The sequence below is a fragment of the Sus scrofa genome, chromosome 2 (genome assembly GCF_000003025.6).
Source record: "Sus scrofa isolate TJ Tabasco breed Duroc chromosome 2, Sscrofa11.1, whole genome shotgun sequence".
NCBI classification, from domain to species: domain Eukaryota; kingdom Metazoa; phylum Chordata; class Mammalia; order Artiodactyla; family Suidae; genus Sus; species Sus scrofa.
Genome location: NC_010444.4, coordinates 25343740 through 25357125, shown reverse-complemented (window position 1 = coordinate 25357125; position 13386 = coordinate 25343740). Strand labels below are relative to the sequence as shown.

At 39.3% G+C, this 13386-nt stretch overlaps 1 protein-coding gene across 2 annotated transcripts in view; it reads left to right on the top strand.

Moving 5' to 3' along the window:
• Window positions 1-13386, top strand: part of TRIM44 (tripartite motif containing 44) — a 103546-nt gene that overhangs the window by 21613 nt on the left and 68547 nt on the right. For both annotated transcript variants that reach the window (XM_003122865.4, XM_005660994.2), the window contains exon 2: window positions 1195-1272. In XM_003122865.4, coding sequence (XP_003122913.1) covers window positions 1195-1272 — 78 coding nt within the window. The remainder of the gene's footprint in view (window positions 1-1194; window positions 1273-13386) is intronic.

Genomic DNA, 13386 nt, shown 5'->3' with positions numbered 1-13386 from the left:
ATGAACTCATTTTTATCTTATTACACCCCTATGAAATAGGTACTAGTATTAGCTTCATATTGAAGATAAAGAAATCGAGGCACACAGAGGCTAAGTGACTTGCCTAAAGTCGCACAAATCTAGTGGTAGATTTGAGACTTGAATCCATGCATCGTGGCTTTTGTATATGCATTAAATCTGTGCTGACCAGTACAGTAGTCACTAACCCTAGATGGCTTTGCAGCCTTTGAAATGGGGCAAGTCCACATTGAATTGGGCTATAGTATGAAATACACAGTAGATTTCAAAGACCTAGTAGGGAAACATACATAAAATACCTCATGTTGAAATTACGTGTTGCACTTATTATATTATAGATATACTGAGTTATGTAAAATTAATTTCACTTTATTTTTGTGACAACTTGAAAACTTAAAATTATGTATGTGCCTTGCATTTGCGGCTTATATTCTATTTCTGTTGGACTGTGCTACTCTAAGCCATTCCAATGCAATCCTGACAATAATAAGTGACATTTATTGAGCACTTACTATGTGCCGTATACTGTGCTAATGCCTTTACAAATACCATTTCAATTAAGCTTAAAATAACCTTGTTTATATCCACATTTTATCAAAAAGGAGAGGTTTTGAGAAAGTCAGTAATTTTCCTGAGGTTAATCAACCAGTTAATGCAGACCCCATGTTTGAAATCTTATATGTCTGACTCAGAAACCTGTACTCAGCCAGCACACTGAAATATCATTTCCAATTAAATCTTAGGGCATTTTCTTTGTTTTTATTTTTACAAGAATATTTAAGATTGCATATTTCTGTATTTGGTATGTAGAAGTTTAAAATAAAAATCACTAGGTCATAAAATAGACATCCCAGATGGAAGGCTCTTTTGCAAAACTTCAGCCCTTAGTGAGTACTGGTGCAGTTGAGCCCTGAGATGAAGCCATGAGTCAGCCTATTCAAATTGCATTTAATTTTCATTCCAATTGTTCTCTGGGGTCACTGGGCAATTTATGTCCTGACCCTCTTTGTCCATAGAAAAGAGGATGACAGACAACACAGCTTTCCTTAGTCGTTTAGTTCTCTTGGCTGATAAGAAGAAAAAATTGCTTTCCCTTTCATTGTCCCATGAAATGCTATTTGTGTTGAGAGAGCAACAAAATGCTGTCTAATGACCCCTGCCTTTTCTTTCTTCTAGAGCAAAGACTCAGGCGGATTGAAGGCAGCCATGATAGAGTTGGTGGAAAGGTTAAAGTTCAAGAGCTCAGACCCTAAAGTAAGTATTGTTTTAGAATTAATTGGATATTGGTACCCAGTCACTTCATTCTCCTTGAGCTAAATTCAAGGGATGTTAATGACCATCTATGTGAACATTGCATCAAGATCTAATTAAGCCTGCCCATCAAAAGCAGTGTTCTAATATGCCTAGAGATAAGTCATCTATTTCCCCCTTCTGTATTTTATGACTTACAACACATAATCATTAAATGTTTTCTCTGAACTGCAGACAAGTGCATTTTTAATCTTCCTTTACCGGGCCTTTGAGACTGCTGACCTCTGTGTCCATTAAATCCAGCCAGAGGCATCAGAGATACCATCAGCTTAATGCTGAGGACTGGAACAAGCTCAGACCGATCCAGTTGGTGTTCAGTACTAGCATCTTGTCACTCCCCTACTTACGTCAGCCAGCTGCTACTGTGAATGCTTTTGTCCTCATGACCTGGAGTCTGGTCTGGGAAATGGTTTAAGCTTCCCGGTTTTCTTTGTAAGATGTTGGGGGCTGTAGGATTGTTATTCTGGGAGACATCATACCAGGGTTGGGGGTGGACTGGGAACTGAACATGCCAGAGGGATTATGACTAACACAGCCTCCCTTCTCCTCCCCAGACACTTGCTGTGGCACTACCAGGTATTGGTGCCAGCTGGCTCTGCCTGAGAGTCAAAGCTTCTATAATTAAGTACAGAAAGGAGCATGATTTTGTTTGGCTTTTTGTATTGTCTTTTTTTAATTTAAAAATTTAAAAAAATTATAAGGGCAATAAGACTAGAATTTCTTGAGCACCTAGCAAGAGCCAGGCACTGTGCTAAGAGCCTTACATACTTTTTAAAAAATATGGTAAAATGTACATAATGAAATTTACCATTTTAAAAAACTATTTTAAGTGTATTACTCAGTGGCCATTGTTGTGGAGCATCACCACGATCCATCTCCTGAACTTTCTGTATCGTCCTAAACTGAAACTGTACCTATTAAGCACTACCACCCCCCCTTTTTTTCAGTCTTTCTGCCTTTTCTAGGGCTGCTTCCCGTGGCATATGGAGGTTCCCAGGCTAGAGGTCTAATTGGAGCTGTAGACGCTGGCCTGCACCAGAGCCACAGCAACAAGGGATCCAAGCCATGTCTGAGACATACACCACAGCTTACAGCAACGCCGGATCCTTAACCCACTGAGCAAGGCCAAAGATCTAACCCACAACCTCATGGTTCCTAGTCAGATTTGCTAACCACTGTGCCATGACGGGAACTCCATCACTTCTTTTTTTGGTGTTATTTTATTTTATTTTTTTATTAAAGTATAATTGATTTACAGGGAGTTCCCATCGTGGCTCAGTGGTTAACAAATCCGACTAGGAACCCTGAGGCCTTGCTCAGTGGGTTAAGGATCTGGCATTGCCGTGAGCTGTGGCGTAGGTCGCAGACACAGCTTGGATCCCATATTGCTGTGGCTGTGGTGTAGGCCAGTGGCTACAGCTCCGATTCAACCCCTAGCCCGGGAACCTCCATATACTGCGGGAAGTGGCCCTAGAAAAGGCAAAAAGACAAAATATATATATTTGATTTATAGTGTTTTGCCAATTTCTGCCATACAGCAAGGTGACTCAGTCATACATATATATGACATATATATATATATATTCTCTTTTTTAATATTATTTTCCATCATGGTCTGTCCCAGGAAATTGGATATAGTTCCCTGTGCTATATAGTAGGACCTTATTGTCTATCCATATAAATGTAATGGTTTACATCTATTAACCCCATATTTTCAGTCCATTCCACTCCCTCCCTTCCTTCTTGGCAAGCACAGTCTGTTCTCCATGTCCTGAGAGTCTGTTTTGTAGACAGGTTCATTTAAAGCACCACCTCTTCATTCCCTCTCTCCTCTTATATACCTGTGATCATTGCAATAGCCTTGTAAACTAGCTTTTATTCCCATTTTATTGATAAGAACACTGAGGCCCAGATAGGGCCATTTGCCCCAGATAGAGTATAATTTAGAGCTGAGATTCAAAATCTAATTCCAGTGCCTGTGCTCTTTTGTATTATATTGTAAGCACTGTGATTCATCTCCTTTCTACCACGTAACAACATTGTGCCTCCATTTTCTAATCTGAAACACTGCATAAGGCAGAGCCACAGACAGTGACAGGCTCTACAGAAGGTGGCTGCAGTCACCAGTCTACAAAATAATTTCCTCTTCATACAGCATTAAAACTACTGGGTCATTGGCGATACCTGTCTTCTGGTGTGGTTAGGATTCCAGAGGTAGAAAGTATCTGGAAAAAATTGGGGTAACCTTTCTTAGCTCAAAGTGGAAAGGACCCCCCCCCCAAACTCCTTACACCAAAGTAGTTTTCCTTTAAGTGAAGATGAACCAATTAAATATTAAAGATAACGGAAAGCTTTTTTAACCGGCTTTCTCTGGTTTTTGGGACAATAGCTATCCTGAAGGAGACAACTGTATTTTCTCTTTCTGCCACACCCACATGCGTCTAGGCAGTGAATTCGAGAGGATGTGTACAAATTACACTGAGTCACTTCTGTGCATGGTGATAATATAGGTAAAGTGCTTTGGGATCCTTTATGAAGGCATATAGTGCTTTTGATGGGACACTTGCCAGAGGTGAAAGAATTGAGTGGTCCCATGAGAGCAAACAATGGAAGCCTCAGGATTTTCCCATGATGCATCATAAGCTAAAGGATATTTTTTAGGACCTCACTTTATCTTGGATATGTTTATACATACTCACCTTTCTTTTATCCTCTCTTTATCTCACCCTGGATAATTTCCCACTATCTCTTTTATTTTCAAGCCCCTGTCTAGTCTGCCATAAGTGTATGCTAATTTTACCTGGAGCCAGCTTGAAGAAGAACCAACAAAGTTGTAGAATGACTGCCAGATCACAAAGAGGGGATGAAAAGGGGATAATTAGATACATAGTTTCTGCAGTAAGGAAAATTTTCCTAGAAATAAATTGATGTCTTCCAAAAGAACCCATAGTTTTTTTTTTAGTCTGTTTTCCCTCTGAACCCCACCATCCCTTTTTTAACTTGGCCTATTTAAGAAGGGCAGAATCTCTCAGGCTTTATGACCTGTCATTTCCTGGCACAGCAGCTTTACATAGAAGAACTGATTGAGTCATGGAGCACTGAACACTATCTCTGCCTCACTTCCTCTAGAATTCCCTAAAGCCTCACAAAGCTTGATTAGTCCAGACATTGAGGTCTCCTGGGACTGAGTTAATTTTAACTGAGTTTTGCCAGAGAAGAGTGGAAGATGCCTAGATTAACTGTTTTTTAAATTATTAAGTAATATATACTTATAGATTAAAAATACAGATATCCACAAAGGAAAAGTAAAATGAATTTCCCTCAAGTAAGCCATTATTAACAGTTTGGTATTTAACCTTCTAGACATTTTTTTCATGTGGAAATATACTTCTAAGATATTTTATAAAAATATACTATAGCTATGGTTTAAAATTTTTTTGTTATAGTTTGATCCACAATGTTCTGTCAATTTCTGCTGTACAGCAAAGTGACAAAGTGACCCAGTCATACATATATATAAATACATATTCTTTTTCTCATGTTATCCTCTATCATGTTCTATCACAGGTGGTTGGATTCAGTTCCCTGTGCTATACAGCAGGACCTCATTTGCTTGGTTTTATTATATAGAATGTCTTAAACATTTTTCTATGTCATTAATCTAGACTTTTTGATGAGATGCCTCATTTTTTCCACAGTATTGGTCAGACAGCCTCTTTTCTCAGACCAGTGGTTCTTAAACTTTAGTTTGCATGAAAACCACCTGGAGGACTTGTTAATGTACAGAGTGCTGGGCCCACCCTCAGCTTTTGAATCAGTGGGTCAGGGAGGTCCAGAAGCTGTGCTTGGCCTTGTTTTCCCGCCTTCTTGTGTTTTTTAATTCCTTTCAGCAAATATCTAGAAGAGCTCTTCTAAATAAGTCCAAAGGATTTCAGCCTTGAAAAAAATGAAACACATGAAAGTCCAGGCTTAGAAAGCAAATACATTGAGCCGAGGTAGCAAAGGAATAAGGGAGGGGAAGGGAGGTGAACTGAGTCATCAGCTTAGGCTGCCCAAGGGGATAGGATGCCTTTAAATAGTTCTGTCCAACAGAGAAGTAGCAAAGCCAAAAAAAGGGAAAGGAGTCCTGGTCAGGAATTAGGAGTCCTGGTCAGGAATTAGGAGGTCCAGGAGTGGGCTGAGATCTAACATCAGAGGAGCCCAGCCACTAGGGAGGAACATGAGGACAGGCATGAGAACCAGTGATGGTTGGTAAAGAAGGCACAGATCCAGACGAAGTTGTGTGCATGCATCTTGCTGTAATGAGCCCTGGGACCTAGAACTTGTATATGGTGGAAAGAAATTATTTTTAATAACAGTTTTTATTTTGTTAAGTTGGAAGTGGTTTATTAAATAATTCTAATATGTTTGACATGATCAGGTTTGCAAACATTTTTTTTCAGCCAAACTTTTCAAAAACATCTGTTGCATAAAGCAGGATTTTAGTCTATAGCTTTCTTCCCTTTATGCTAGTCTTTAAGGAAATTAAAAGATGTAATTAATCGGGGTATATATGTGCGCATATGTCCAGACCTGGATTTTTAGGAAATTTAAAGCATCTGAGTTCTTTACAGCTTTCCTTTGTGGTGACCATGCAGTTATCTTGTGTAGTTTACCCAGAGGAAACTGAAACTTAGAAAACATATTGATTCCCTTCCCTTCTTCCCCACCGCCTAGTCTCCCAGAAAGCATTAAACCAAAATCATAACATGCTAAGCTCAATCAAACTAACCTCTCATTATGCAGCTAATAATAGCCATTTTCTCTATTACATATTGATTGTTTTTCTTTCCATCTAAAATGTGCCATTCACTGTTTCCTATAACTGGCGTTCTTGAAACAATTAAAACCATATTTGTTTATCTTGAATTCATGCTAATTTAATAAGTTATTCTAAAAAAAAAAAGCATCCTAAACTCAAGCCAAATGACTTACATTATTTTGTCTGACTGAAGTGGGATTAAACATGGGATCCAGAACATAATCAGATTCTTTTCCTTCTTATTTTCTCTGATCTCTAAAGGTATTCTTACTGAAGTGTGAAACCAAAGAATTGTCTAGTAACATGAAATTAGTTAAATAAAACTGAGAATTGTTTTCTTATTTTTTTAGCATTTACAGATCATTTTATAACTACAGGAACCTTACAATCCTTTCTAATAACCGATATCATTGATGTGGAACATAGACCAGTCATTCATTACTGTGCTAATCAGACTATTATTAAAATGATAGATTTTCCACATGCAAATAGTAATAGATATAAGCAAAACCTAACTTGAATCTTGGTGTTAGTGTCCACTTATTCGCCAGGATCAAGCCAAGCCTTGTGCTAGTCCTTGCCCTGCTGCAGGATAGAAATATTGACTAGGGCAGTGTTTACTCAACCAACTGAAGCAGGAAATTGAGGTGTCTCAGTTATCAAGTTGATTCATTCAAAAGTGTTTCTTTGGTTGGAAGGTTATTAGAATTATTGACCTATTTCTTCACTTTATGTAAAAAGAAGTTGTAAGTGGTAATCTTGGAAGGCATGAATTGAGCTTATTTTATCTCTATTCTCAAGCCCTACTAGCATCATACCTGGCACATAGTAGTAGATATGCTTTATCTATTATGATAACCATATGAAAAGAAATATTACTGTTTGCCTTGTTTTATGGATAAGCAATCCAAGACTTAGAGGGTTTAAATAGCTTGCTAATAGTAAGTGATGGGATCAGGACCCATTAGATTTGTCCTGCTGCTTCTTGTTCATCCCCACACTATTGTTGAATCCATGGATGTCGATATTTATACACGTAGCCTGTCATCCCTAGCAGTATGGCTCTTCATTAACTCTCTTTCCCTCATACTTTATTTCCCCTCCTTTACTGTATCCTGCAACCACAGCTCCCCACAAGCCTAGAGTCCCAGGACTGGAGAAAATGTGGAGAGATGGCAAAGAGCCATGACAGCCCCAGAGCATTTAGCCTTGGATAAATGAAGAACTAAATGAAATGCTTCAGTATTTTGCTTATGGATGGAGGACACCAAGTAGGAAAACTACCCACGCTTTCTCAGGTCCAGTCTAGACCCTGAGGCGTGAAATTCACCCAGAAGCAAATGTGGCCCCTTGTCATTCTCTATAGACACTTGGGCAGCAGAAAGAGGAGAAATGAGCTCTCTGCCCTCTTTCACCATCTCCCTGATGTTATTAAAACAAAATAATTCCCCCTTTTTCTGTCTCCCAGTTATAAAAGTAACACGTTTGTAGAAAAATTTGGAAAACACAGACAAATATAATGAAGAAAAAAAAAAGCCAGTCTTCTGCTACCTGCAGTAGTTTTTAAACTTCTAGTGCTTTTTTTTTTTTTTTAAACATGGATTCTTGAGCTTCACTCAGAATGTCTCATTTGGTAGTTCTGAATTCCGCTTTTTTAATATGCAGCCTGATGCACAGCCTTAATACACCATACTTTGAGACACATCAGTGAAAAAAAAAACCTGGTTAATATTATGGTACTTTGCCTTTCAGATAGAAGAGTCCTATTATTCTGTATATAATTGACCCTTGAACAACAAGGTTTGAACTGCATGGGCCCACTTTTACAAGGATTTTTTTCAATAGTAAATACTGTAGTACTGCATGATCTGCAGTAGGTTGACTCTGGATGCAGAAGCACGGATATGGAGGAATCTGTATACAGAGGGCTGACTCTAAGTTGTACAAGGATTTTCAACTGCATAGAAAGTCATAGGGTCAGCCCCCTAACCCCACTGTTTTTTTAAGAGTCAACTGTGTATATAACTATTATTCTCTGTGTGTGCATATGCACACACACAGTTCATATATATATATATGTGTGTGTGTATATATATATATAAAGCTTTATAACTTTATATACCCTGTACATAATTTGTATCCCTCCTTTTTCACCTAACATATTCCTTATAAATGCGTACATTTTATCACTTAAATCACTGTCTTTGAACCACAATTTAGAATACTAAAATCTTGAATGACAGTCTGTCATTATTGCCAAATAGAAACTTCATGTAGTAAGACATGTCTTCTCCCTAATGACATAAGCAGGCTCTTTGAGTTTATTTGTTTTCTGAGGCAGGCATGACAGTCACATTCTAAGGTTATTCAGGCACAGTGGAAACTGAATTAATGCAAAGTCAGATGTATAGATGCACTGTTAGCCCCAGGCTGTCTGTTTCACATCATCTACCTCCCCTCTGGTCGGGTGTCTCACATGATGTGACTGAATGAGTAAATGCAGTGGGAAGTCTGGGGCCATCTGCGCCAGGACATTGAGGCACCAGGAGAATAAAGGTTCTTGCCCAAGTTCACCAGGCAGTTATAGCAGAGCTGAAGAAGGTTGATAGATTTTAGGAGTACAGCTCTAGTTTTCCCAGTGAAGAGAAGTTTTGTTCATATAACAGGGATGCGGAAAAATTGGAACCCTCATACATTTCTGAGGGGAGGGGTATATAATGATATATTCACTTTGGAAAATGATCTTGCACTTCCTCAGAAGGTTAAGCACAGAGTTGCTCTGTAATCCAGCAATTCCACTCTTAGGTCTATACCCAAGAGAAATGAAAATATACATCCACACAAAAATTGCACACAGTGTTCTTTCATAGCAGCATTATTCATATTATCCAGAACGTGGAAACAACCCAGCTGATGCATGGGTAAATAAAATGTGGTATATCTATACAGTGGAGTAGTATTTGGCAGTAAAAAGAAATCAAGCACTGAGACATGCTGCAGCAAGGATTACTCTCCAAAACATGCTAAGTGAAAGAAATCATTCACAAAGACCAAATATTGCATGGTTCTTTTTTTATGGTATGTTCAGAATAGGCAAATTTTTAGAGGGAAGAAGAATAGACTTGTTGCTTGGGGCTGAGAAAGATGGAGGAATGGAGAGGCAGTGACTGCTAATGGAATTTCTTTTGTGGTGATGAAAATGCTCTAAAATTGAGTGGTGATGATCACACAACTCTGAATATAGTGAAAACCACTGAATTGTATTCTTTAAATTCTTGTATTCTTATAATTCACATACTGAGATATGTGAATTATATCTCAGTAAAGCTGTTGAGAGAGATTATTGTCTGAATCACTTTTTTCAGCTCTTCACTTGAGCTGTCAGCAGTGAATAGTCTCTTTCTTTCTCCTTTCCTCTGCTGGACAGGAATGAGGGTCAGAAATCTAATGTTAGCCTCTGTCCCCAGGAGACAGTATTCTGTAGGTATAAAAGCACTGGGGCTGATGCCCTCCAGAGTTGATAACTTTGCAGTCTTGGGCAGATCCTGTGCTTATTAACCTCTTCATTTCTCAAGCTTTTTTTTTTTTTTCCTATCTGCAAAATAAAGGATAATGTTACATATTTCATATGGTTGTTAAGAAGATTAAATGAGAAAATCCATTTAAAATGCTTAGGACAACATCCTGTAAGTGATGGCTGCTGCTTTTCTCCTAGTCCTGAGAACCACCACAGTTTCCAGCAGAAGGGCATGGGTCCGTGGACCTGTTCCCTCCCTTAGCCCCCTCCAAGAGTTCAGGAGACCTTCTAATACTGGTGGAGAAAAATAAGCCAATTGTTTATAACTAACTGGATTCTGCACTTTGAACAATTAACACTTCCCGGGATTAGTGACACTTAGAGATTGCAGATTTTAGAGGACCATTGCTACCTCTTTGAGTGATAATAACATGCAAATAAATTGAGTTAAATCTCCATAGTTGAGACTGCTAGATGTTCCTGCTTGGCTGGACTTACATGGCTGCCTTGTCTGTTGTTGGTTTAGTGTAGCTCTGTTGCTCATTCACATTGAAGCAAATATATCTGCCTTGAGGAGTGTGCAGCTGTGTGTCCATATATCCCAATAGAAACAAGAAATCAATGCATAAAAGCAATTATGTTTATTACTATGGCACAAACTCTCTTGTTAGCAAAGCTGCTGGGTGCCAAATTAAAAGAAAAATAAATTGAGAGTCACAAAAGAAATTATGTACCACATTTAAGAGACTCGTTAGGAGATAGAGCCCCACTTTAAAGTAAACTCCTCTGAGATTCTGGTTCCCTTCCTACTTCCCCTTCCCCCTTCCCCTTAGCTCTGCCCTTTGGCTACTCTCTTTCTTTTGGAGCCTGAGAGCTCCTGATTGAAGTACCATACAAATGGACTCTAGGCATTTTAAAGCTAGGTGGATGTGGTCTCTGAGCTGCCTGGTGGGCTGGAGTATTGTTAGAAATCAAAGGGATTGAGCTTTAAATGGCTTAATAAAATTAACACATCGTGATGTCATTCTCCCCTGCTCCAGCTCCTCTCTGCAGCGACAGAAGCCTTGAAAATATACTCTTTGCCAAAGCTTAAAGGGCTTATTGCGTGGCCAAGGTGAAGAAGGAAGTGGAGCTGTCAGCACTCCCCCTTTGCAGCCACACTTCAGGTTTCCAGGACAGGATTGTATTTGACATTTAATTTAGGAGCCTGGGTATCTAGATATAAAACTTTATTGTGATAATAGTGATAAAAATCACCTAGACTTTTATTTAAGGGTCTCCTTTTTCCTATCCCTCCCCTCCCCCCCTTTTTTTCTCTTAGTTCAGCTTCTCATTCAGTTAGGAAATAGCAGCAAAAAAAAAAAAAAAAATGGAGTTCCCGTTGTGGCGCAGAGGTTAACGAATCTGACTAGGAACCATGAGGTTGCGGGTTCGGTCCCTGCCCTTGCTCAGCGGGTTAACGATCCGGCGTTGCCATGAGCTGTGGTATAGGTTGCAGACACGGCTCGGATCCTGCATTGCTGTGGCTCTGGCGTAGGCTGGCAGCTACAGCTCCGATTAGACCCCTAGCCTGGGAACCTCCATATGCCGCAGGAGCGGCCCAAAGAAATAGCAAAAAAAAAAAAAAAAAAAAAAGGAAATAAAACTTGCTTTGCTCAAGGAAAAATACAGAGTTTTTCTTTTTTGATATCTTAAGGCTGAAGCTATAGAATGCAGCCTCAGTCATCCAGGTCTATATGTAGATGCTTGTGTGTGTGTGTGTGTGTGTGTGTGTGCGTGTGTGTGAATGTAAACTTTGAAAATCAGGCCTCTCCCCTGATTGACTGCATTTAGCCGAAGGGCAAAATCTGTCAGTTCTCTGTGGTTGTGCAGAGAACTTCCATTCCACCCAGTGATCCTGTTGATGACCATCCTCTTGTTGAAAGGCTTTTGTTTTACTTCTTTAGCAGGTGAAACATTCTGTGATATTGCCTTAATTCCCAACTCAACTAGATTAGACATTATAATCCCCATTTTAGAGATGAAGAAACATACATTTAAAGGGTTTAATGACTTGTCCGAGGCCACAGAGCTCATGATGGCAATAAATTGCCTTTCTCTGATTGCTGTATGGAATTGATAGTAGTTGTAGGAAGTTATTAACTTTTCACTTACAGAAGATACAGAAGATGGATGGGGAATAGTATACCCAATATAGAGTTTGTTCAGATTTGCAGGGAAAAGAGTTAGATTGAGGATGCCTTTACTTTATGGTGAAAGAGCACAGACATTGGAGCCAGATGAGTCCACATACTGGTACTTATTATCTCCATCACATGATTTGTCTGAGCCTTCAGTTTCATCTATAAAATGGGACTAATCATATTATGTTTCTAATAATGAGTACCCTGAAAACAGAAACTTTTGAGGAGATAAAAAATAATGGAGGATGATTGGTATCATGGTTTTCGGTGGCCTGGAAAGTATTTTAGCGACTCTGATTATTTAACAAGCCCTATGGTTGTTAGGTAAGCAGACCGTTAGCTGCTCTAGGGGGAGTAGTAGGGTTTCAGTCTGCCAAGCAGAGCACTTGCGATAGAGGCAAGTTGTAAGGTGGAGGAGCTGACTATACCTCCACACTCTGAGGAGCAGAGTGTTGACCTTTTGTTCTTATGCTTCCTGTGCTTTGCTTCTATGTTATAGAAATAGGTTACATCTGATCTTACCAAACGAGAAAAGGCGGCAGTGCTCCCTGACAGCCTGTGGCCATTTACTGAAACTGAAACAAGGAGCCTGTGATTGACACCCATCTTCTTCAGAGCCTAGATGTGTGAGGAAGTCCTTCTTGTGTTCCTTTGACAAGTCAGAATTTGCACTCCTAAGAGCATAGGTTTTCTATCTCTAAGAGGCCCTGTATCTGTGAGAGCTCAGTGAGTACCATAGGAAAAACCCACCGTAGATGTTCAGGTGATGTTATCTGGACCAGCAGAATGCTCTGCTGTTGTGTCTATACTCCCAGAGAGTACTAAGTTCTTTTCATGTATTATTTTGTATAAACTTCACAAAAATATCTGTGAGAACCATATTATTGCCTCTCTTTTACAAATGAAAAAACTTTCAGCTTTCTGAGCTTCAGGAGCATAGCATTAGCAGAGCCAAAACTGAAACTTTTCTCTGTCACCACAAACTCCACGAACTTTACCATTCTGACCCTCTGTAGCAAACCATGAGACCTATATCTCAATTCCCTTTCCTGAGTATTCTTTGTGGCATACACTTGTTTTGGTTTTGTGGTTTCTATAGTATACAGATAGCTGTGGCTTTGCAGAAAAGCTGTTTGGGTAGAGAACTGGGGTGGAAATGAGGGGTGAATGTTGTTTTAATCTTCAGCATATGAAATAGGCTTTCTTTGTATATTCAAGTCTAAGAGGCTTAAAAATAGTATTTTTTGTTTGTTTGTTTGGTTACTCCTGAAACTTTCAGTGTCAGTTTCCACCTTCCACTTCCTACATGATAATTCCTGAAGCAGAAGCTGTCTTTCTAGTTTCTATACGGTTAAGGTGGAAAGTGAGCTAGAAAACAAAGTAGAATAAAGCTCTCACTTGTATTCTTGTTTCTTATGGTCCTGGATGTCCCTGGGGATCCATTCTGCTACTTTCACATTTCTACATGGGGCACCCAGAAATTTCTTCTGTTCACTCAGGGAAAGCGTTGCTCAGAAGTTTATGATTGCTTTCTTTATTGTCACGCTGAGGTCACA